Here is a 24,874-nt window from a genome sequence, read left to right on the forward strand (position 1 = left end):
GAAGAAATATTGTAAGATGGGGAGTGAAGGGGGCTGGAAGAATGGGAGCAGCTGCCAAAAAGAGAGGAACAGAAATATCAAACAAAGGCAGTTTGGAAAAAGAAATCTGTTTTATTATTCTTTACACAGAGTAGTGTATGAAGGTGGCGATCTCCTGACTCCATACATCTCTTACACTAAAATGCCCCCCTCAAATATGTCCAGTTATCTGCCCACTTCAGTCTTGGAGAACTGGCAGTTCATGAGTAGGAGAGACCCCTTAAGTCTCAGATTTTCTGAGATATTTTTGTGAGGAGAAAGTTTTGAAACCATGGGAAACATAAGACCCAAGGGTGGGTGTCCCATCCTTCATCTTCCTAGGGAAACCCAAATCCCAATGGTTTTATGAAGAAAAAAACAACAATACAAAAAAACACCTCTCTTAACAACCCAGGCAGGAGAAGCGCCCAGACATACTGCTTGGATGTGAAATGGAAGCAGAGGTAGAGAGAGGATAGGGTTAAGCAGCAAAGACTGCAGACCCAAGGCAGGGAGTGAAAAGCATGTGGGGGAGCCTAGGGGACTTAAGAGAGCCCAGAGGCCCAAGTCATAAATTCCATCCCCTCCCCAGTTCAGAGCAGAAAGTCCTCTTCCCAAGACTAGAATGGAGTTTCAGTTCCAGGGACTGGCTTTGCTCCAGGGCACCATGAGGACAGGCCAGGAAAAGATCCCACGGGTAGTAAAGGTAGACAGTTAAGGTAGTGGACCAAGAGATGGACACTCCCACAATGAACAATCACAAACCACAGCAGTTTTGAAGTTATAAGCCAGAATCAGGGTAGTGAATGCAGCTGTGACTGAAACGCAGCATTTTATAAGCTCTATCCAATACAATTTAAATCACTGTTTCTTCTGCTCTGTCCCCTCCCTGTGAACTGTTCTCAGTCTCTTTTCCAAGGCTGAAGGGCAGAGCAATAAGAAGGAATGGGAGAAAATGCTGAGGCCACTGAGTGGGGCTGGAGCTGGGGCTGAGACTGGATACCCCGTTTTTTCACTAGTTCTACAGAAAAGAATTCTCTCTCCCTCCCCTTACTGGACATATGGCTGTTGGGATGAAGGCCTCACAAAGGGAGGAAAACACTCAGCACATTCTTTCTTCTGCTTTGATCTGAAGTGTAGTTGCAGCAAAGAGCACAGAAATTTAGGAGGAAATATGGGGGATAGGGCAGCATGGGAGCACAATCCAGTCTAGAAAGGACGAGGGTATACCCTGTCCTGGGTCTAAATCTGGTGGGAGCTTTACTCTAAGAACGGCAAGAATAGTGAGACAAAACAGGAAATGTGTGTGTAATGGGGGGGTCCAACCACAGATAGGATGGAAATTTAAGGATCCCTGTGATCCCCAAGATGACCCTGAGCGTATCAATTAGGGGACTAGGTAAGAAGTCACAGTAGACATGCGATGTTTGAAGGGAGGGAGGAGCCAGAACAGTGGGGTCTTCACCGAAGCAGGGACCACTTGATCTGTTCTTTGGCCGACTGCAGCACCTGCAGAGACAAAGGTAGCTTTGGGCCAGGCTGGCTGGGGGGAAAGGTGGGAATGGGGACTAGAGGGGTCTCCTTCCCATTACCTGCCTTTCCTGTTCTTTAGAAAATGGGGGGCAGAAAATCCCCAAGGGTAGAGGGATGAGAAGAAACTCTTAATGGCTCTTGAAGATTGTCAGAGTTCAAGAAATTCCCAAACAATTCAAATTCATTGGGGAAATAAAACAGAACCCTTCCCTTGCCCAGCCCCCAATCAGGTAGATAATCTATCTGCAGTCAAGGTGGTAGCACTGCAAAGCCTGCATATTCTGGAATATGCATTTCCAGCTTGGCCCTCATTTGAATAATAAGAGAAAGCAAGAGGAGAGTGTGTGTGCACACAGACCATCTGCTTAAAGCAAGCCTCTGCTGGGGAATAAATCACTGAATGAGGCAGCAGGCAGGGAGGGTTTGAAGGGTAAACAGCTAGGCTGACAGCCACTGCTCACAGGAAACTAGGAGTTGGGGGTGGGGGTAGGAAGCGGTTGACTCTGTTCTCTGGAATAAGAAGGCGCCTAGGAAGAGGTCTTCAGGCTCTAGTGCATTAGGATTTAGCAGGTTGGGGAGGAATACTATTCTACCCTCTTTAGACCCGGGAGAGGGGAGAAAGCCATACCTGAGACACTGTCTGCTCCGTAAGGGGGACATCTTCACCCTACAGTACACAAAGACAGGCACTCAGCAGAGGGAAAGCTACAGTAAGACCTGTTTGGAGTTTGGTAGTGGAGAAGGAAGAGGAGGTCTTTTACACTGAAGCACAGGCCAGAGGAACTAAACTTTTCAGTCCTTTCTGGGAAAGAATCATCCTAACACAGTCAAAATTTCATCTGGCCAGAGGCTCTGTGAGCAAAAAAAGGTCAGTTCATCTATCCCTTTATTTTAAAACAGGAGGGTTTAAAAGATATATTGGATTCCAAGTAATTAGCAGGTTATTTGATCCTCAACTCCCTAAACTTGGGGGTGGGGGCCTAATTCCCTAGTCAGGAAAAACCTTCCCTGAATATCAATATGGCTAGGGAAAGCATGAGGGGGAGCCAGGGGTAGTTTAATGGATCCTGCAAGGCCTGATGGGTAACGACAGCATGTTAATTTGAAGAAATAAACTGCTGCAACAGCAGCCTGAGAAAGGGAAGGGGGGCAAGTGGGGGGGACCCTCTCTCTTGCCACATAGAGACATATGTTAGAGGAGAAGATTAAACTATGCAAATGGAGTCCACAGCAGTTAAGGGAGAAGATTTCCCATTAGCCCGCACTGTTAGCCTTCACTCTGTGGAGGTCAGAGCTGGGACATTTCTATGAATGGGGAGATCTGCTTTGCTCAAACATCTCTACACCCCCCAGAATTTCAGGTGAGCTCTCTCTGCAGCCACTATCACCCCCAACAGACTACACTTGGCGCCTTCTATGGCTAACTCAGACTCTGATATTACTATTATCAGAAAGGACTAAGATGTTAAAAAATAAGTACTATCTGACTGAAAGGTGCTTTTTTTCAGTTACCTAAAACTTTAAAAGAAAACACTCATCTCCCTCAGATATTTGGGATCTATCCCCAAATGAAGAATAAACCCACCTCAAGTTCCTTCTCATTTAATTAATTCATTCAATAAATATGTATTAAATGTCCAGTTTGTGTAAAGACTGTATATGAGATGTTAGGCATCGCATCAAGTGCAGGAATAAGTTCCTTTTGAGTCCCTTCTTTGGTATAATGAAAATCTGAAGGGAGGAAGAAGGTTGTATTCTATGAGCCCTGACCCTTAGATGCATTTAAGGAAGAAAGCATTCAGCAGGTCTGGCCCTGGAGAGTGTTTATGAACAGATGAAAAGAATTCAGGAGGACACACTCCTACTTACCCTTAATGCCACCCGGTGTACCACTTGCTGAGGATCACTCTCTAGGATCACCCTACAAAGACAAAGAAAAGACTACTGTTCCCTCTGTCCTGAACAATCAACTTACTGGAGGACCTCTGGTCACTAAGCCCACTTGTGTTAGGACAGGGGCAGCTGCCCCACCACCTTACCTCAGACCTAGGGTACAGAACTCACCCTCCGTCCACTATTTCATCCACAGCCAGGAAGAGCCCCTCCATGTTCTCCAGCAATGCTCGTTTTTCTACGTTTTTCCTGACCCCACCAGCAAGGGAAGAAAGAACACAGCCTGTGTGTAAAAAAATTCTAGACCACTGCCAGAGTTTGGGGTCCCAAACTAAACCAACGTCTCCACCAACCAGACAGACAGACAAAGGAGTAAGGTGAAGGACAACTTTTTCCTAAACCCACTCTAAATCACGTCTTACTTATATTTGCTGAGTAAGGATGAGGAATCATTTAAAAATACAGCCAATTTCTAACTCTCCAGGAGTCGATCACCCATATCTAGTATTTCTTTCCTGCCTGTCAGGGTGCTGCACCTGATACTGATCATAAACACTGACATCACTGGGTGGAAAAGGGAAAAGTACATAAAACTCAATCTGGAAGTCGGGACAGGGACAGGTAAGCGAGTGCTTACAGACAAACTCTGCATCAAGCACTGACAAACCTAAGTCCATTTAGTTTATTACTCCTAAATGCTTTCCCTGAACAACTCTGCTTGGTCCCTGACAAGCAGCCCAACCAGGTGGCCAGGAATAGTCAGGGCCTTCATCAACCAGAGGTTAGTGCATGTGGTCAGTCACATCCGTCAATTTTACTCCTTCACTAGATCACCCGAAACGCAGTCTATTCATTCACCTGTCTAAGATATAAATCATCCCTTTCCTGAGGAAATCTGAGTCATTTGCTCTGTGCTGATTTTGTGGGGCTGAGCATGCCTGCTACTTGGCTCCGGATGGCTGTCTGTACTGGGCTCACTTGGGAACTGCTACGGAAATAAAGATTGTGGATGTTTTTAAGAAAAGTATCTTATATCTCTTCTACTGTCCATGTACATGAGGACCAAAGGACTGGTTGGAGATAGAAGAGGAAGAGAGGGTCCTGTTCTACAGAAGAAAAAAATTAAGGACTAGAAGTAAAAAGTTGAGAGTGTTTCCTCCATTCCCAGGGACTGATGTTTCACCTAGGACATGTGACTATGTTTGCATTTCCATAAGTCTAATGTAAAGTCCTGGTGTGGCACTCCAGAATAAGCACTGGACAGCTAACTACAAGGCCAGCAGCTCAAACCCACCAATCGTTCCTCAGAAATCCCATACAGGGTCGTTATGAGTCAGAATCAACTCAACAGCACTTAACAACAACAAGAATGTACAAAAAATGAAACCTGAGAAAGCAGGTTCTTCTTAGAACTCTGACAGAGCCTCTAAGGAATAGAAGAGTAACCATGGAAATGAAGATTCTACTCCGTCCTAGTCACCTTCCCTAACAGGAGATGTATTCCATGGAAGGATATGCTTCCCACCTAACTTCCTGTCAGGATGAATAATTCGGATAAGAAGTCCAACTTTTTAAACTAAATTATATCCCTGATGCCTCTGCTGATCCTCCATAAATCCTTAAGTCCTATTACTCTGTCTTCTAAAACAACATCAAGAATGGAGTGCTCACCTCAGCATCTGGCTCAATGAGTCGAAGAGGCAGTTCAGAACGGCCATGAGCATTAGCTGTTGGGAGACACAAGAAGCAAAAGGATAAGGTTCAAGGCCCTGGAAGAAAGTACCAAAAAGCAAAACCTTTTAATCCATTAAGCATCAAAAGGCACAGGCTTTCACAAAGAACCAAAGCATAACATGGAAGTGTGGTTTCTCATAGAAATTATACTACAGAATATCAAAAGGTGATGTCTCTATTTGCCAGAATGTTCCAACAGAACTGTCATGTCACAGTTCCCTTTGTATCTTTACAAACTCCTTATGTGTCACATAACGTCTTAGGTAGAGAAGTCATTGATCATTAATCAAGCAATAAGCAGAGGCCAGAGGAAGGCAGCAAAGTAAGTAGAGAGCATGAGCTCTGGAGCTAGATAGATCTGGGTTCGAGTCCCAACAACCATTCTCTAGATGTGTAACCTTGGGAAAGTTATTCAGTTGAACCACACGAAATCACCCCTTTTATAGTTCAACAATGGTCAAATACAATTAATTTGACATGGTTCCTCATAGTTCAGCTTCTTTATCTGTAAAACACAGGTTGCTGTTGGTAAGTGCCATGGAATTGGTTCTGACACACAGCGACCCTGTATAGGGTTTCTAAGGAGCAGCTGGTGGGTTTGGACCATCAGCCGTGTGGTTAGCAGTCCAGTGCTTACCCTACAGTGCCACACCAGGACTCTCAAAGAAATGCTGCAAGGTTTAAATCAAAATTTATTATAATGTTCTTATAGCAATAATCAACAAGAACTCGCTACGAATTGGTTCCCTCAAACCTTTACTTTTGCTTCAAATTATTCGGGGGGTGGCGGTGGTGGTGGTGTGCTGTGGAGTTGGTTACGACTCATAGTGACCATGATAGAGTTTCCAAGGCTATAAATCTTTCCAGGAGCAGAAAGCCCCATCTTTCTCCCATAAATTGCTAACCTGGAGATTAGCAGCCCAACTCACAACCACTACGCTACAACTCCTTTTACTTGGGGGTAGGAATGCTATTTTCACTTAACCACTCTCCCAAGAAAGGAGCTCTGGTAGCATAGTGGTTATGAATCGGGCTGCGAATCGCAAAGTCAGCAGTTTGAAACTACCAGCTGTTCTGTGGGAGAAAGATGAGGCTTTCTGTTCCCGTAAAGGAAACCCTGTACAGGGTCGCAGTAAGTCGGAACCAACTCCACAGCACATAACAGCTCCCCCAGAAGTTGCTACCTGAAGCTTTTCAATCATATTAGGAAGTAGGAAGAACTATATCCATAGCCTCCCCAAGTGATCCATTCAGAATGTGTTGCTTCAACATAGCCCAGAATGTTGGCTAGCTGGCTCAAGACTGGTCAGGAGTGGACCCTTTATAGCAAGAGTAGGCATCTCCACAACCTTGACCACAACCTTCAAAGTCCATCTTTAAAGACATTATTTCTAGGCAGCTCTGGTAGCATAGTGGGTTATGAGCTAGGCTGCTAACCACAAAGTCAGCAGTTCAAATCTGCCAGTTACTCCTCAGGAGAAAGTTGAGCCTTCCTGCTCCTGTAAACATTTACAGATTCGGAAACGGGATACAGGGTCACTAGGAGTCAGAACTGACTCAATGGCATACAACCACTACCACCACCAGGTAGAGATATGGATATCATATGTTAGCATGCCATATACAGCCAGAAGAACAAACAAATCTGTCTTGGGAGAAATACAGCTAGAATGCTCTTTAGATTCCAGGATGATGAGATTTCACCTTTCATACTTTGGATGCATTATCAGGAGGGATCAGTCTTTGGAGAAGAACATCATGACTGGAAAAGTAGAGGATCAGCAAAAGAGAAGAAGAGCCCCAACATGAATGACCGAGACAGTGGCAGCAACACCGGCTCACACGTAATTGTGAGGATGGTACAGGACCAGGCAGTGTTTCATTCTGTTCTGCACAGGGTCACTATGAGTTGGAACTGACTCAGTGGTACCTAACAACAACATATATATATGGTATCTCCTACTCAAGGGTTAACATATAAATCTAAGAAAGGTTCAATTCTAGGCTACTTCCTTTGCTGGGCCATGTTTGTGAAGTTAACAGGGATCTCTGACAACTTTCCTTTCATCAATCAGAAGTCAGAGGGACAAAGTACTCCTGGGGCCCAGTGCCTGAGGTTTATGAAGTGGAATCAGAGAAGGTGGTATGCTCACCTCATTTTCATAGGAGCTGCCAATCACATAGAAATAGAGGTCAATACTGCTTTTGTATACCACTGTTAGGCCTTCCAAGAGGGCAATTTCACCTGGAGAAAAAGGTGGAAACAGTAGATGGTCTGAGATAAGGAGGTAGGACAGGAGTTCCTGTAAGCGCCTGGTATCCAGCTGTTTGGGGCTAAGGGAACACAGGTCATAATGACCCAAAAATCCAAAGTGGGGCTACTTTTTGTGTTCTGGAGGGAGCAAAAGAGAAACACAAACTTGGGGGAGTCTAAATGTGTCTTCTCCTCTACTCCCCCCACTATCCCTCATTTCCCTCCTTGTGTATGAGACAGGATACTAGTCGATCTTTCGGAGGTGAAAATGCAGAGCGGTCACCTTTACAGACTTCCATTTACCTGCCCTAATGGATGCGGTACAATAAGCAGAGCTGCAGTTAAATTTGTCAAGTGAGGCTCATAAATCCAGGGACTAGACAGGTAGCTAACAGCCAACCTTCCAGCACGGTATTCCCGCGTGAGGTACACTCAACTCCCCATTACATTTCTGAAGAGTTTATTATATGAGGGGAGGAGGAAAAAAAGAAGGCAGAGTCATTTTACCCTTTCCTTGTAGTCTTGTCGCCACCCCCTTCCCACCATGGTTCCCCCAACATAGGGAGTGGTGAAAGGAAAATGACCTACTGTCAGTCCGATGAGTCTTGTTGAAAATGTTCTTCTCAAAGGCCTTTTGCTCCTTGACACTGGGGTAGGTGTCGTCATAGTACTGGTCAGAGGGAAAGGAGACAAATTGGGTCATTAGAGCTGGGAGTCCAGAATGGTCAGTGACTAAGTTTTGATGTGGGACCTTGGATTTCTCTCCTTCAAGGCAAGGAGTGGATGATAAATATGAACATGGGAGAAGAAAGGACTGTAGAGGCAGGGAATGGGCAGTGGTGAGTAATCCAACAAAAAGAAGAAAAAAGAAAGATCCCTCTCTTAACATTCCTAAGACTGTGTCAGGGCAAAAGACCCTGAGTCCTCCGATAGAGGCTTTGCTCCCATCTGCATTCTAGGAAAGCTCTCCTGAGGCCATTCTCAACAACAAGTGATTCCTAGGAGCTACCCCGAGTCAGGGAGCAGTGCCAGGGAATACAAAAGGCACCAAGAGTGAAGGATGCTTCTTTTAGACTCTGACTTACTATGAAACTGAGAAATGGAGAAAGGCTACAAAACCCTGCCCTGAGCTCTCATATCTTATCTTTCCTTTCTGCAAACTGAACGAAGCAGGAGGTAATCTAGTACATTGCTAAACCCACTCCCAAGCTCTCCGTGACAAGGGGGAGGAGATGCAGGCTGCTAAATCGTTCTGCTCTTTAGGGGCTAATCCGTCGCAGTCAGCTGAAGACCTATGACAGGTCTGGCATTTAGTAACTGGATAACTGTTTCAAAAGGTGTCCTGCATAGTTACATCCAATTACAGTGAGGAACAGCTGGTGAATTCTAAACTAATCTCCACCTGCTGATTGATTTATGCTATGCTCGCCCAGACTTAATACACCAGGGACAGAAGAAATTTCTACAGGAGGGGGAGAATACAGAGGGAGAAGAGAAGGGTGTCCTTTCTCTTTTTCAATAGACCCAAATTTGGAAATATTACACTGGGTAAGTTAAGAGACAACAAACTTGATGTAACTGTAAACCCAGGAATGGAACCTTGGATTTTCTGGGAAAACCCAGGCAGAGTGATAAGGTCAAAGGGAAGGTGACAGGCATGATGGGTATGGAAAGGCTGCTTCTCATGTTTAAACACTACTTCGTTCAGGAACCAAAACTCTGAAGCTTTTGCCTACTCTCATACAGATAACACAGAAGGCCAAAGTCTGAAGACAGCAAGTAGGAAAGCAGGTAACAAAGATACAGAAGCAGCTCACATTTTATCTAGACTGATCAAGGAAAGATGGAAGAATTTTCGGAATTACAGTATAAAGGAATACGAATTAACAGGGGCAATCAAAAGATTCAAATCTTGAGCTGATTCAAATCCTGCTCCCAAAGTAACTTGAAAGGGAATCTCACCTTGGCAAAAAGTCGATCTCCATCATTATCCAGAATCAGGATGGCTTTGACAGTATACAGGGAGGGTTCCTGAAGAGATATGAACACACCTTCAGTCCTGAAAGCTCCCACCATCAGTGGAAAACTGGATACCTCCCCCGCAGGCCCACAGGGACAAGGGTATATACAGTGGGGATTCTGTATGTTCCCTGCCCCAACCAGGTGAGATTTAGCATTGCCCACTGAGTATGACCAAGTGAGGAAGGGGGCACCTGAACCAAGGTCTCCAAAGCAGCACCAGAAAAACAGTTTCTCTGAGCCAGAGTTAAACAGGGCTTAATCAAGGTGGGTCACATTATTAGTTCGAAATGTTATATCACAGTATTTTCCAAATTATCCTCCCTCCCTGGGGTCCCATGCACAAGTGGGTAGGAAATGTGACCAGTTAATTAAGAGGCACTGCACAAGGCCATTTGAAAATAGGATTGAATGCCCTAGTGTACTTGGAAGTTTCTGCAGTCCTGATGCAGCAGCAATGCAGAGGCATAAAACAAGCCTTCCCTAAACCACCCCTACACGGAGCAGAGGGAAATGCGTGCGTGCATGCAGGCACACACACACTACTTCTGACTGCAGTCCAGTGAGAAAGACATCTTCCAATGCCTCCACGAGACCCCCAACCACTACCACTTAACTTCTAGGGCAAACACCAAACTGAATGTTGAGAAAGTTAAGAAGCAATAAGGAGAGAACCTCTCTGAAAATAAATACATAAATAAAATCTGAGAGGCCTGGGAATAGTGAAGAGGAGAGGTGATTTCTCTGAATACTAAGAACCAAACTTTTGAGGACAATTGCTCTCCTGAAGGAACTATTACACTGGTTACACTCAAACAACTGCAAGCATATCATGTTGCAAAGTCTACAGTAACCTGATGCTCTCTCTCCCCTCTCCCTACAAGTTCTAGGGAATTAGCTAAAGAGGAGAGGAAAGAGGGAAGAGAGATGAGGCAGTAATATGTGTATGGAAGGAGTTTCCAGCTCACATCCCTTTCTAATCAATATTACTCACAATTGATACCCTATGCTATGAGGCAAGGCTGTTGTCCTAATACCTCTCTTTCCTGGTCTTACTTAGGAAACCAAGCACGTCTCAACAAAGACTCAAAGGTAAGGAGTAAAGAATGATTGTCAAGGTCCCAGAAACTGCAGCCTTTGAAAATGTAAACTCTCCTATGGGGCTCCAGGTTTATGTCCCATGTAAAGAACCAACTCTAGCTTGTGGGAAGTTATGGATGGGTGTGAAGGGAACCCACTCTTTAACAAGGTTATAAAAATGTAAGCTTCCCCACTTGAATTTGAGGGTAGCAATTTTTGTGTTTTGTTCACTGATTTATCCCCAGTGTCTAAAATAATGTTTTGCATATACTTACCTCATATTTGTTTTCAAAATAAAGTTTTGGACTAAAGTAAAAACTTCTTAAAATTAGACTTCTGTAATAGATGGATTTTTCTGGTGTGGCCATTTTTGGATGGTATTACTACCATTGTCTGATAAATACTCCTTAAGAGATGCCAAAGGCAAGGGTTACTGGCTTCGGAGGTTTCAAGAGGGAGCCTAGATCCAAAGGGTGTGGAGGAAGGTTGAATCTCCACTGAGTAGTATCCAATCTGTCTGGGCGGGGCTGATGAAGGAGATAGGGATAGGACTCTTGTGGTACAATAGTGAATAACAGCTATCAGGACTGATGTGAGGGTTGGAAATGTAAAGGTAGACGTTGTGTAAAAGGAGGGAGTAGTTGACTTTGGCTTTGCAGTCCAGGAGCGGAGGTCCCTGGGACCATCAAGGGAGTAGAGTGGAGTGCAGGACCCTACCCGGAGAAACAGTGATTCCAGAGATGGAGGCAGAGACGATAGACATGGAGAGATGAAGTGGTTGGGGACTTTAGACCCAGAGAGGGAGAGTGGCTGTGTGCTGACGACCGAGGAACAGGCTTGCATGGTGTACCCTTTGGTTGTTTGATGATGCATGGAGGGGATTGTAATCATGGCAATGAAATGATATATGTTAGGATGAGTGTAAAGCTAATGTTCTCCCATGTAAACTATCATAGAATTCACAATAAAACATTTTTTTTAAAACAGAGACAGAGAGATGCCCCTCCTATAAACAGTACTCTATAGAATAAATAAAATGTGAGGAATTCCTTTCTCAAACTAAAGAACTCTGTGATTAGCAAAGGAAAGTCTTCTAGAGTCTGATGATGTTGTTAAGTGACTTTGAGTTGGTTCCAACTCATAGTGACCTTACATAGGGTTTCTGAGAAGCAGCTGGTGGGTTTGAACTGCTGACCTTGCAGTACAAACAGACTGTACAATTCAGCGCACTACCTTCAGTGCCACACCAGGACTCCTTCTAGAGTCTGAAAAGTCACAAATTGAAGCAGTCTTCCTAACTCCCCTCCGCCAAAAAAAAAGATCTTCCTATAAAGCAGGCTCAGCAACTTGGGTCTTCAATTCACCAAAAGGGGGACATCAATCAGATTAAATTTCCTTAAGAGAAGAAAAGCAGTTCACAGAGAAGGAAATTATTTTTCCTCAGAATGTTTTGGCTCTGTATCTCTCTACCCATATTCACGGCAACCTTAAAGAGCTGCCCAATGATTTACAGTGGGCATTGATCTGGAATAGGTAACTGGTTCTTGCTGCCACAGAGTCTGGCATCCCTAGAAAGAATGCCAGAAGAAAGAAAAACCCTCATGGTTACCAACCAACTGGGAGAATTAGACAATGTCCTTTATGGCCAATAGCATGTAAGTGCCTAAGGCAGTCATGCTAGCAAAGACAGAAACAGACTCCTAGGTTCTGCTCCTGGCTCTTTCCACTGGCTTCCTGAAAGACACTGTCAAAGGAAGCCCAATATTAGAGACATTGGCTCTTCCTGGGAAGAATCAAAGACTGGCAAAGGCAAGCAAGGAGAAAAAATCAAATTTGCCTTTATTACAACACTAAAAGGGTTAAGAACGTACTCCAGAAAAAGCTGATCATTTCAAACTTCCAAACGAAGGGCCACACTAAATAAAGCTGAGAATTTAGACAAGAGTGTAAACACTGCTTTAACACTCCACTCTGCCAGAGCTAAAGCCAGAAGCTTCTCTTTACTTCTCCTGCCACCTCCTGACTGAAGCTGGTTCCACCTCAGTTTGGGGCCCTTACCTTTCACAAATGGGGAGAGGCAGGAGTTCCCCTCATGCCATAAAACCAGCCAGTTTAAAGGCCCTGGAAGCCATTACTGAGAATGTAATTTCATTTTAAGTTTTTGCAAAGGGCAAGTTTATAAATAACTCCCAGCTACTGAGAAATGGGTTTTCTGGACAATGGATTAAGCTTGACCTTGTAACACATTAAATGATGAGCTAGACCCTATAAGTTTAGGGCCATGTTCAAAGGATTTAAAAGGTCTATTCTTCCCTCCCACCCTTCAAATGGGTAGTTGCTAGAAAGCTTTCGAGACAAAGTTCTGTGATGCACTGACTTTCACAGAGCTACAGCCTGAGTGTATAACAGAACTTCACCTCAAATGCTAATGGTACCTGGAAATGATGTGTAGGCAGATTGGTTTATGGAAGACTGGGTGGCTCTGATAGATTTCATGTATGTTTTTATTATTTAAAAAAAAAAACTAATATGCACTCTCCTCAAGACAAAGAATACAACACTGCATAAACAACTAGGCTACAGAAAATGAGTCTTTGATCTCCATGGGGAGGAGGGCTTCTGAAGTCTGATGAAAAACATCAACATCTCCCAGTACCCCCTCCCGCAGCAAAGACATAACTAAAAGGAAAGAATCATTCCTAGTGCTGCCCCCTGTGGGCCTTCCAATTCATCTGCAGCTTCCTCAGACTAATTAGCAAAAATACTTAAAATGCAATTCTGAATAAAAGCTATTATCTCTGCATCTTTAAAGTGTTAAAAAGCAAAGATGTCAGTTTGAGAACTAGGGTGAGCTTGACCCAAGTCATGGTATTTTCAATCGCCTCATAACAAATGAGGAGGACCACAGAAAACTTGATGCATTTGAATTACAGTGTTGGAGGAGAATATTAAAAGGACTATAGACTGCCAAAAGAACAAACAAATCTATCTTGGAAGAAGTAGAGCCAGAATGCTTCTTAGAAGCCAGGATGCCAAGACTTCCTTTCCCATACTTTGGACATGTTATCAAGAGGGACCAGCCCCTGGAGAAGGACATCACGCTTGGTAAACTGGAGAGTCAGTGAAAAAGAGGAAAATGCCCAATGAGACAGACTGATACAGGGGCAGCAGCAATGGGCTCAAGAGTAACAACTGTGGGGATAGCACAGGACTCCACAGCACTTAACATTTCCACATCCTGTAAGTGGAACTAGTAGAGAAAGGCTCTGAAAAAGCACTGGAGTAAGTCTGTACCATCAAAACAGGAATGGGGGATTAGTGACTGAAACCGCTAGAGGGGCTAGATGAGGGTTATGGCTAATTACTTGATTCATTTAGGTGGAAAAAAACAAAACAAAACAAAATACATCAACAAGATTTGTAGAGCTAGAGGATGCTATCCACATAGCAAAGAAAAGCACAAGTTAAGAATCTGGTTGAGCTTTCCAGGGCCTACATCTAAAGAAATCCTTCAGGCATGCCAAAGGGAGTTAAGTACCCTGGCAATCGGTCTTGATCAATTAGAAACTGTAACTTGATGCTGTTCCTTAAATTCTATTTATAAAGTAAAACCAAGTGAAGTCAGAGACATTAGAAGGGGAAATTTCTAGAGATCACTTCCACTTCTATGTAGGTAAGCAGGTATTTCACTCCCTGCCTCTGTGCCAACTTCTTTAAAATGAAAAGCCTTCCTGGGAGAAGCAGCAACACCAGAGACGGAGGCAGAGATTGTTGCTGTTGTTGATGTTAGGTGCTATCGAGTCAGTACTGACTCATAGCGACTCTATGCACAACAGAACAAAACACTGCCCAGTCCTGGGCCAACCTCACAACTGTTGCCACGCTTGAGCCCCCATTGATGCTGCCAATCTGCCAATCCATCTCACTGGGGGTCTCCCTCTTTTTCTCTGACCCTCCACCTTACCAAACATGATATCCTTCTCTAGCGACTAGTCCCTCCTGACAACATGTCCGAAATATGAGAGATGAAGTTTGGCCATCCTGGCCTCCAAGGAGAACTCTGGCTGCACTTCTTCCAACACAAATCTGTTGGTTCTTTTGGCAGCCCATGGCATTTACAATATTCTCCTCTAACACCGTAACTCAAAAGCATCAATTCTTCTACAATCTTCCTAATTCACTGTCCAGCTTTCGGAGGCAGAGATGGGCAATGGAAAGAGGGAGCAGCTGAGGACTCTAGATTAATGGAAAGAGAGGAACTGAGAGCTGGCGGCCAGGAGGCAGACTTGCAGAATGTGCCCTTTGGTGGTATAAATTATTATATATGTTTAAATAAATAAATAAATAAAAGAGCTAAAATGAATAGAGAAAAATACTGTTAACTGATGGTTCATGGAGAGGATTATATTCATTGTAATGAAATAAAGTATATGATTTGCTGAATGTAAAACTAATGATCTGCTGTGTAAACTTTCGCTCAATTCACACAAAAAAGCTTTTTAAATTTTTTTTTTTTTCTTTTTTAAAAAAAAGCTTTCCTGGAGCTGAGGGCTCCAATTTGTTAGGTGAAAAGAAAAGACTTAGCTAAGGTCTTTCAAAGAGAAGAGGAGTTTTCACATCCCACCCAAGGGCTTGGTAAGATCCAGTAAGCACAGGATCTAAGGAAAGAACAGGAGCCACAGGTACCACAAAACATTAGCCCGCTGACACAGACTGGAATAAATGAAACTGATGACAAGAAGAGCCTACTCGACAGATACAAACTATGGAACGCACAGTCACCAAGAATTCTGACATTACATATAACGTAGCTGAAGAAAATGTTTCTGAACTCCTAAGACACTTGCATTATATTCTGGCTTAGCTGTTAACTGAAGTTTAATTAACTACTTTCTCGGGGACTCAGCTTCCTCACTGGAGAAATGAGAGGCCTGACCTAGACTGGTTAAGGTTAATACCTTTTTTGTATTACAGAAGACCCCTCTGACAAGCTGATGAAATCTATGGACCTTTGTTCCCCCCAAAATACACAATCACAATTTTTTATGATTTCAGGGAGTTCAAAGACCTGGATTTAGAATTAAATCTGAGAATATTTCTGAAGATAATAAGGTGGTATGGGGAAAAGAAAATGAGTGATACTTTTGCAAATCACTCCACCCCCTCTCCTTTGCCTGACACCTAGTAATGACTTCAATACGTGTGCAGCCTTCATAAATTCGTGAGTATGATTGAGAAAACGTAACACAGCCAGCAGAGGGAGCAAAGGTCAGCACCACACCCCTTCAGCTTACAATGGCTGAATTTGGTGGTTTGAAATGGGCAGAAAAGACACAACCAGGCCCCAAGCTCGTCAGGAAAGCAGTCTTTGGCCTTTTCTTAAAATTCAGAAAGTCTGTCTTCTGGAGAATTTGTTGCCCAGGGAACACACAGTCCCTAATTCTTCAGCTATCATGGAACTGCAAAGATAATCACTAGAAATGAGGACACAAAGCAGCACTGCTGGGAAGAGAAATGAACAAGTAGCAATCAGACTGTACTCCACACCCTGAGATCTGGAGCAACGTTAGAATTTCCTGCCTTCCCAGAAGCTCACATTAAAATACCACTCAGGATTGACTTATCAGTCTAGGAGCGGAGGACCCTGGGACCATCGATAGAGAAGAGCGAAGAGCAGAATCCTACCCAAAGGGGTGGTGAGGCCTGAGATGGCGGAAGGGAAGACAACGTCAAGAGATGGTGGGGCTGGGGACTCGGGATCAGGAGATGGAAAGGGGCTGATGACTGTGGTGGTGGTGGGGGGGTGTAGGCTTACAGGGTACACCCCTTGGTTGGGTGAGGAAGCATGGACGGGAGGGTAACTATGCCAATGAAATGATGGATGATGGAATGAGTGTAAAGACGATGTTCTCCCATGTAGACTATCACACAATTCACAATAAAACATTAAAAAATAAAAATAAAAAAATACCACTCAGCAAAGGAAAAAGTCAAATGGGGCTGGATCCATTTCTATTGCAACCTTGACCATGATTTGTATCATGATTCATGTCTCTCCCAACCCCTGGTCCTGAAAAGAATAGCCAGTCTATGAAACACTGAACTAACAGCTTCTGCGTTCATTTTTCAGAATTGTTTCCCCAATTGCTAACCTCTTCTTGGTTCAATCCAGTCTCTCTAAAAACCAGACAGCAGAAAAGAAGTGGAAAAAGAAAAGGAAGAAAACTGGTAGACAGCTATCCAGGTAAACTGGCTGTGACTGAAGATATCAGCCTCAAGAGTGAGGAAAAAATCAAAATAGAGAGACAGAGGCTTTGACTGAAGTATATACAAGGGGGCTTCAAAAACTTCATGGAAAAAAAGGAATTAAAAGATAGTGGAATCTTTCCATAAACTTTTTGAAGCCCCTTTGTATGACTTCAACTACACAACAGAAGGACTTCCTGAAAAGTTGGTAGGGGGAACACCAGAAGAGGTGATAAAGGCTAGGGAATCTACATAGGGTCACTAGTGTGGTACTGTTAAAACAAACACTGGACTGCTAACCACAAGGTCAGTGGTTCAAACCCACCAGTCACTCCTCGGTAATCCCAGACTCAGTTGTTCTCAGTAGGAACCTACTCCAAGGCACTTAACAACATGTGTTGCTGTAAGTAGAAATCAACAGCATTTAACAACAAAAATTTATCCAAAGGAGCCCTGGTGGTATAGTTGGTTCCGGGATGGGTTGTTAACCACAGGTCTGCAGTTCAAATCCACCAGCTGCTCTTCAGGAGAAAGATGAGGCTGTCTGCTTCCATAAAGATTTATTACAAGTCTCAAAAACCCTAAGGAGCACTCTGTCCTACAGAGTTATTATGAGTCGGAATTGACTCAATGGCAGTAGGTTTGCTTTTGGTTTTTAAATCCTTCCAGAATTAGGGGAGGCAGGGCAAAACACTGTCAAGTGCAGACATCCAAACTCAGTTTTCCAATCCATCTTCATCAGCATTCTGTCTCTCTTTCCTAAATTCTCTAGCCTAAGGAGCTCTGGTAGCATAGTGGTTACGAATCAGGCTGCAAACTGCAAGGTCACCAGTTTGAAACTACCAGCTGTTCCGCGGGAGAAAGATGAGGTTTTCTGCTCCCGTAAAGATTTACAGCCTCGGAAACCCTGTACAGGGTCCAACTATGAGTCAGAACCAACTCCACGGCACATAACAACAAGTGGTTAGGTAAGAACTGACTCTTTACTCCTGTTACACCCTTTGCCTCTTCTAGTTCCTCTTTTTATAACTAGTTTTCTTATCAATATCCTCACTCGATCAAGTCATGATCAAGTTATGTCGACAAAGTAAAAAACAGTAGCAGATATCAAGATGAAACAGACACTAAATCTGCCATGAAGCCTTTGCTTCTTCAAATATCTGGATAACTGCATTGTTCCTCTGCCTCCCAGGGAAGACCTGACTTCTCAAGGGTCTGGCTTTCTTCACATGGAGGCCCTCTCCGCTTTTTTAGACCATGTGACAGCAACCCTAGACCTTTGATATAATTTATACCTTGCCAGGGACCAACTCTTTCCCACTACTGTGAAGGAGAGGGAAAAAACATATATAAATACGTCGGAAATCTATAACGAGGTCTTCTTGGAGGGCAAGACATGGGGAGAGTTAGAAGCAGCGTCAATTGCTCTTTGGGGGTTTTAGTTCAAGCCGAGGTCTGCTTCCAGCAATCAACCATTAAAACAAGCTGGCCAGAGTAACAGCACAGTTTATTCTGATCATTTAATTTGAAGTGTCAATAAATTAAACTTCAATCAATTAAACTAGGTGTGCAATAACCCAGATGGACACCCCGACACCAACATAATCACAATAAAAATTTTTATGGCTGCCAGGGACCTCACCGGGGGCAGTGCTGGCACTGCTTGCGCCCTAGCTGAGAAATATATCTCCACCGTGCAGGAACAAGATTGCTTCTCCTAACGAAATGGAGAGGCCAGGCACCAGCAAGGACGCAGCTGGAAGAGGGGCACAAGGGACTGCCAGGAAAGAGATGGGAGTGCTTTGGGGGCTTAATGTAATTGATACCTTTGCCTAGAGCAGGGGGAGGGGGCATTTAGGCCAAGTACCTCTACTGTTAGTGCCAAAGGAATTTAACAAAAGACCCATTAAGATGATTCAGGAAGCAAAGGCCATGGAGCAACATCAACCTTAAGAGTCATGGATATATTCAGCATAGTTTCCTCCTCCATATCTACACATACTCTGTGCACTTTGGCTGGCCCGGGTTTTGAATAAGGTTTAGAATTTGGGATTTGATCACTGTTTTAGGATAGAAAAGTTATTAAGAGACGAGGGCAGAATTAGAAGTCTAGTCTGTAAAGTACTGGAAAAGCAATCAAAAAGTGACTCGAGAGAGGATTGTTGTTGTTGTGGGTCTTCAAGTTGATTCTGAGGCAATGTGACAGAGTAGAACTGCCCCAAAGTTCTAGGCTGTTATCTTCATAGGAGGTTCCTAAGTGTGGTACTGTAGGACAGGCACTGAACTGCTAAGATTGGTGGTTCAAACCCACCAGGTGCTCTTTGGAAACCCTCTACAGGATAGCTATGAGTCAGAACTGACTCAACAACAGTGTAACAATAATCTTTACAGGAGCAGACTGCCAAGTTTTCCCTTTCACAAAGCGTAGCTGGTGGCTTTGAGCCACCAACCTTTTGGTTATCAGCAGAGCAATTAACTATTGTGTCATGAGGGCTTCTTACCAGAGAAAATCAGGAGAAATAAAACCAATTAAGGAAAGATTTAAGGATCTAGAGTACTTCAGCCTTGAGGAAAAAGGGCATAAAGGGGAAACGATAGAAGTCATTGATCTTTAAGATTCCCTAAGTTATTAATGGAGACTATTGGCCGTACTAAGACCCTTTTCCATTCACTAAAACAGCATGAGAAAGGAAGGTGAGTTCAAAAATGCAGGCAGAAAGCATTACTACTAAACATTGAAAACTAAGGGAAAGGAGTCTCCCTTCATTAGAAACTACAAAAAGACCGGAGAAAGATTAGACTATTACAGTTGGAAGACAGGCCAAGATTATTTAACTCAAGAAAATAACGTGACCCACTAAATGAAAGGAACTTTATAGTATTTAGACAGTTCCATAGTCAGAGCAAATTATGATCAATGTTCTTCTTGACCATCTCTAGCGTACCTTCTCTTTCTCTTAGTGCCTTGTAGAGGTGGGGTGAGGATAAAATATGCTCTCACCAGATTTCCCCAGTGGTCCAACCAAACCAGGAAACGAAATGTGGAAAGAGAAAACATAAAAGCACGTTGTTAAGAATCTGCCCTCTTTAAGGAGTGGCTTGTAAATAAATTCATAGAGTAAACTTTTTAGTTCAGTAGAGATCTAAGCTGAGATCCAGAGAGTCCTCATTCTTTTCATCACAACGATGGCCACCTAAGAATCAGGAGAAGATGATGAGTAGGCAGAGGAGGGGATGAGAAAAAAAGGTGCAGTGAAGAAGGGTGGTTCTTAATACAATGAAGCTAAATTTGGTGGGCCAGCATGTGAGATAGTGAGAGTAATAGAGATTTAAGAAATATCACCTGGCTTTCAGAGCTCTTCAACTGAAGCACAGAATACAGAAAATTATTTAAATAGCTATGTTGGGTTTTGGTGTGTTTTTTTCATTTCTCCCCAACATGGTACAAAACTAAATGCCATTCTAGATGCAGAGGACGAGCTAAATCATTTTACAATAGATGCCTCAGAGCATCAGGGCTTAATTCTCTGAGACTCCACTTGAGAAAGGCTTGAAGAATGGAGGAAAAGTGCAAATATTTTAACTACGGACCAAAATTAATGAAAATGTATAGAGGAAACTAAAAAGTTGGAAAGAGCTACCCATGAGGAAAGATTTAAGGATCTAGACTGCTAGAGTAATTCAGCCTTGAGGAAAAAGGGCATAAAGGGGGAAGGATATAAGTCACTGATCTTTAAGATTCCCTAAGTTATTAATGGAGAATATTGGCCGTACTGAGACCCTTTTCCATTCACTGAAATATATTTACATAAATGTAAAAATAAATTTAATATCCTAAGAACCCTGGAGACCAGCATAGTACAGGAACTGATACCTGTTGGTATTCTGTGCTCACCCAAAGCTTTAAATAACTGATGGCTGAAAGGACAATATTGCATGAAGAGAAGGAAAGCTGATAAGAGAAACTCAGCAACATCAGAGAGAGACTTGGTTTAGGAAGTTGAGGACATAAAAATCTAATCTTAGTTTTGACACTGACTTTCTTGAGCAAGTCTTTTCCCTGTATTTTAGTTTCCCCAAGCCTCTTTACACAGCTTCCTTGTGATAAGAATCATTATCTACTCTAACACACAGGAGGTCACCATGAGTCATAATCAGCTACAACACAGTTAGGAAACCAAAGATCAAGGGTACCTGACCAAGTCAGCATGGGTACTATGAATGCAGCATCTTACACATTTAACTGAATATAAGGAAGCAGTCTTGATGTGACACTATAGGATAAGCACTGGTCTTCTAACTACAGTGGCTCAAACCCAACCACACTCATTAACCCTATACAGTGAGCTATGGGTCAGGATCAACTAGCTAGCACTTAATGTAACAAGAAGTGGGTTGAAATAGAACTTCACAGAGGAAGCAGGAACAGGAAACTAAGAGAAACGGTGAGAATTTTCACACAGAACTCCAACAATTCAGCATATTACAGACATCCAGATGCTTGATTTGAAAGACTCCCCAAGTATCACCTCCCTCACTCCTTTACCACCAAGCAAACTTCCTTCTAAAACAAAGTTTTATTGTTAAGTGCCATCAAATCAGTTCTAACTCATAGCGACCCTTAAAACAAAGTTGTGCCTTCGAGTCAGTTTGGAACCACAGTGACCCTGTATAGGGTTTCTGAGGAGCTGCTGGTGAGCTTGCGTCACTGACCTTGCAGTTCACACCGCCTTTTCAGTCCAGTGCATTAACCCACATAATTACTGAATACTTGCTAAGAAACCAATTCCCTAGCATCTAACCTACTCTGTTAACTGATTAAGAACAGTGACTAACTGCCTGCAACAGAAAATACTAACTGTAATTTATATTTTCTAAGTATACTTGGCCAACCCATATGAGGAGAAGAAATTATCTCTATTTTTACTATTTTGAAGGAAGGGAATTGAAACCGGAGGATCTAGATATGTGTACGTGCAGTAAGTCAGAAAGAAAAGACAAGAAAAGCTTCTCTGAAGAGAGACCTAGAATTCAACTCAATGAAGTTTATTCATTCGAACTTACAAATCTTATGAAAAAGGATCTTATGAACCTAATACACCCCTTTAGCCACCCAAAGAGGAACGCATGTAAGATCCTACAACAAAAAGCAAACAGGGAAGGAAAAGGAGTCTAGAAACATATTGCACAGTCTATACCAACTCTATTAAGTATTCCAGAACTCTGATGAAATAGTGAGTCTTTATGACAACCATATATAAGAGGGATTAAGAAAATAACGTTTTTGAAGGAATGTAAAGGGGATGAAGAGTCAAACTCTGACAATCATCAGAAGACAAAACACCTGCACTTAAAATCTGGGGGCGAGTTTATAGATTTGAGAAAACTCAAATTAGGAGGAGATTAAGGGATAACTCAATACTCCAATCCAGTACGTTTATAATTCTATGAATCCTAAGAACTCCATGTGCCCCTCTTAACTTTTCACCAACTCTATGCCTTCTTTCCTGCAGGGCTTCCTACTCTAATCGGAGGCTTTAGCTCCAGAAGTAGGCCACACACTTATTCCTGAACTGACAGAACCTTCAGTCCCGATAATTACCAGGAAGTCCCCATTTTCCGTCCTCTCAATCGTGCTTAAACCCGACTCCCAGCCCCTACTGACACCGCAGCTTCTCCGCTGCCCCTCCGGCTCCTACCAAAATCAGTGCCTCCATCTTGCCCCGCAGCTGGTGCAGACGTGGAGCCGCAACAGCAACGCCCCTGCTGATTGGCCCTACGTCCCCATTAAACCACGCCCAGGATACTGATCATTGGACTACCGAGTGCAAGTCATTAACGTATTGACCAATCAATGTACTCGCTTGCTTGAAGGCTGAAGATGTCCAGTCACAAGGCGCAAGTATTTGATTGTCAGTTTGAACACTCAATAAAATGCCAAAATTGTACCAATGAATGGGGCGGGAGGGGTCAGAGAGGAGGGGTTGTTTCCATGGGGAACAGAGGAAGTGACTGTTAATTTTCAATTGGTAGGACAGAGGTCACGTGATATCGCCGGCCCGCCTTAGCCTTTATAATATGTACTCCCTCTAGGGGGTGCTATGTTCCCCTTAGCCTTTAACACTGGCAGCTTTGGACCGAATCTTATCTAAAACCCTGGGGTATCCTCCTCTATCCTGTTGCTGTGACAACTGCAGCTAGTTCTCCTCTTTAGCTCCCTTCCTCCCCGCACTGTCCCCCTCGCCCCCAAGCGCGTTCTGTCTGGTAATTCAGCATTCTCTTAGAAAGTCTGCGCAACCATAGTGTGCAGACAAGATGCACAGTGTGTTAGCTAGATGAACCATGGGGACGGGAGTTCATCATTACAGTAACAATCTTTCGAAGATGGAGTCCCAAACTTTACTGAGCCCAGGGAAGGGCAAGAAACTAATGAGTTAATAAAAGTAGGCATTTTTGTTGTTGTTTTGTTTTGCTTGACGTGATATGGGATGTTAGAACTAGAACTCTGGAGACCAGGAAGAAGAAAGTGGGCGGGACAAAGGGGTAAGGGAGAGTATCAGAAGCAAGGTCTTCAGTTTTCCAGTAAGGACAGGACATTACCAAATGAGAAAAGAGTTTACTGAATAAAGGGATTTCACAATGGGGAAGGGTTTTGATAAAGTTTGACTCTTCCCTATACATTAGTTCCCTGATCACCTACCATCTTAGATCAGGGACATTTCCATTGCCTTGTTGTTAACGTGCTGTCGAGTTGGTTCTGACTCATAGCAACCCTGTATGAGGTTTCCAAGGAGCGGCTAGGGGGTTTGAACAGCCAACCTTGTGGTCCAGTGCTTTATCCGACAGCCCCGCAACAGGACTCCCTCCCATTGCCTTATGTTATCCCTAAAAGAATTTTTTTTTTTTTTTTTCATTTCTGACAACTATGACTTTAGAATTCCTCTAAGAGGACAATCCAGACCACCCAGGATTTTTTTGATAGTTTTGGAGGAGAGTCAGAGGGCCTAAAAGAGAAGTTAAAAAAAAGAAAGAAAGAAAGAAAAACAATACAAAACAAACTACAGAGCTAATATATGCTATGTTAGGAGGTATTTAAATGACTTTCTGGTGAAGTCCCATGTGACAAGCCTCAATAATCTAGGGCCCCAAATATAAATTTAGAATGTCAGCTATAGTTGAGGAACTGATGTATGAGATATTACTAATTTTATACCTGATTGAGCTTAGTTTATCACTGTCTTCTCAGAATTGCTGAGATGCTGAGCCTTGTAAACAAAGCATGAAGGTCCATTATCTATGGACTTAATTTCTTTTAAACTAGAGGCTTATATTTTTAGAAAGCAGAGTCCCCCTCAAGGTTTCAGTTGATGAGGCTGACTCTGAACTCTATTGGTAACCTGCAACCTCTTTGGAGAAAGATCCTTGAAAGCCACAATACAAATTATCTCAAAGCAGAAAAGTTACAATTGGACTGTTTTTCAACTAAATTTTTGGGACGATCTAGATTAAGAAGCCTTACCTAAAACAAGCAGAATGAACGTTGACTGTGAGTTCAATTGGGTGCTCAGGCTTCATTATTTGTAGGACTATATAGAAAAGCACTGGTAGGGAGCAGAATTAAGTTTGAGCATTTGTGAGAGTAGACAAGAAAGCTAAAGCCATTGAAATGTCAATACTACTGTCTTAGTTATCTAGTGCTACTAAAACAGAAGTACCAAAAGTAGACGACTTTAACATCCAGAATTTTTTTTTTTTTCTCTCTCACAGGTTAGGAAGCTAGAGGTTCAAATTCAGAGTGCTGGCTGTAGGGGAAGTCTTTCTTTTTATCTGCTCTGTGGAAAGATTCTTGTCTCCTTTCAGAAACATCCATAGACGCAGTACTCCTTGGAGACCTCCATATATCTTGGCATCAATCTTTCTCTGAATCTATTAGCTTCACAATGCATGGACTGCAGGTCCAAAGGACATACTCCACTCCTGGCTCTTCTATCTTAGTAGAAGTAGGTCCCTCTGAGCTCTGCTCACTTTTCTCTCCTTTTATATCTCAAAAGAGATTGACTCCAGACACAACCTAATTATGTAGATTGCATCTAGCAC

General features: G+C 43.1%; 1 protein-coding gene across 1 annotated transcript; it reads right to left on the reverse strand.

Annotated features, from left to right (window-relative positions):
• Positions 1–1,103: 1,103 nt before the first annotated feature.
• Positions 1,104–22,513, reverse strand: COPZ1 (coatomer protein complex, subunit zeta 1). The gene is made up of 8 exons (XM_006869928.1): positions 22,477–22,513; positions 8,021–8,102; positions 7,332–7,423; positions 5,116–5,171; positions 3,616–3,693; positions 3,421–3,472; positions 2,180–2,218; positions 1,104–1,527 (listed from the first exon to the last, which is right to left on the reverse strand). The coding sequence occupies exons 1-8, from the start codon at positions 22,492–22,494 to the stop codon at positions 1,480–1,482; spliced, it is 465 nt and encodes a 154-aa protein (XP_006869990.1). The 5' UTR covers positions 22,495–22,513; the 3' UTR covers positions 1,104–1,479.
• Between the last annotated feature and the right edge of the window lie 2,361 nt (positions 22,514–24,874).

The sequence above is a fragment of the Chrysochloris asiatica genome, unplaced genomic scaffold (genome assembly GCF_000296735.1).
Source record: "Chrysochloris asiatica unplaced genomic scaffold, ChrAsi1.0 scaffold00138, whole genome shotgun sequence".
In the NCBI taxonomy this organism is placed as follows: domain Eukaryota; kingdom Metazoa; phylum Chordata; class Mammalia; order Afrosoricida; family Chrysochloridae; genus Chrysochloris; species Chrysochloris asiatica.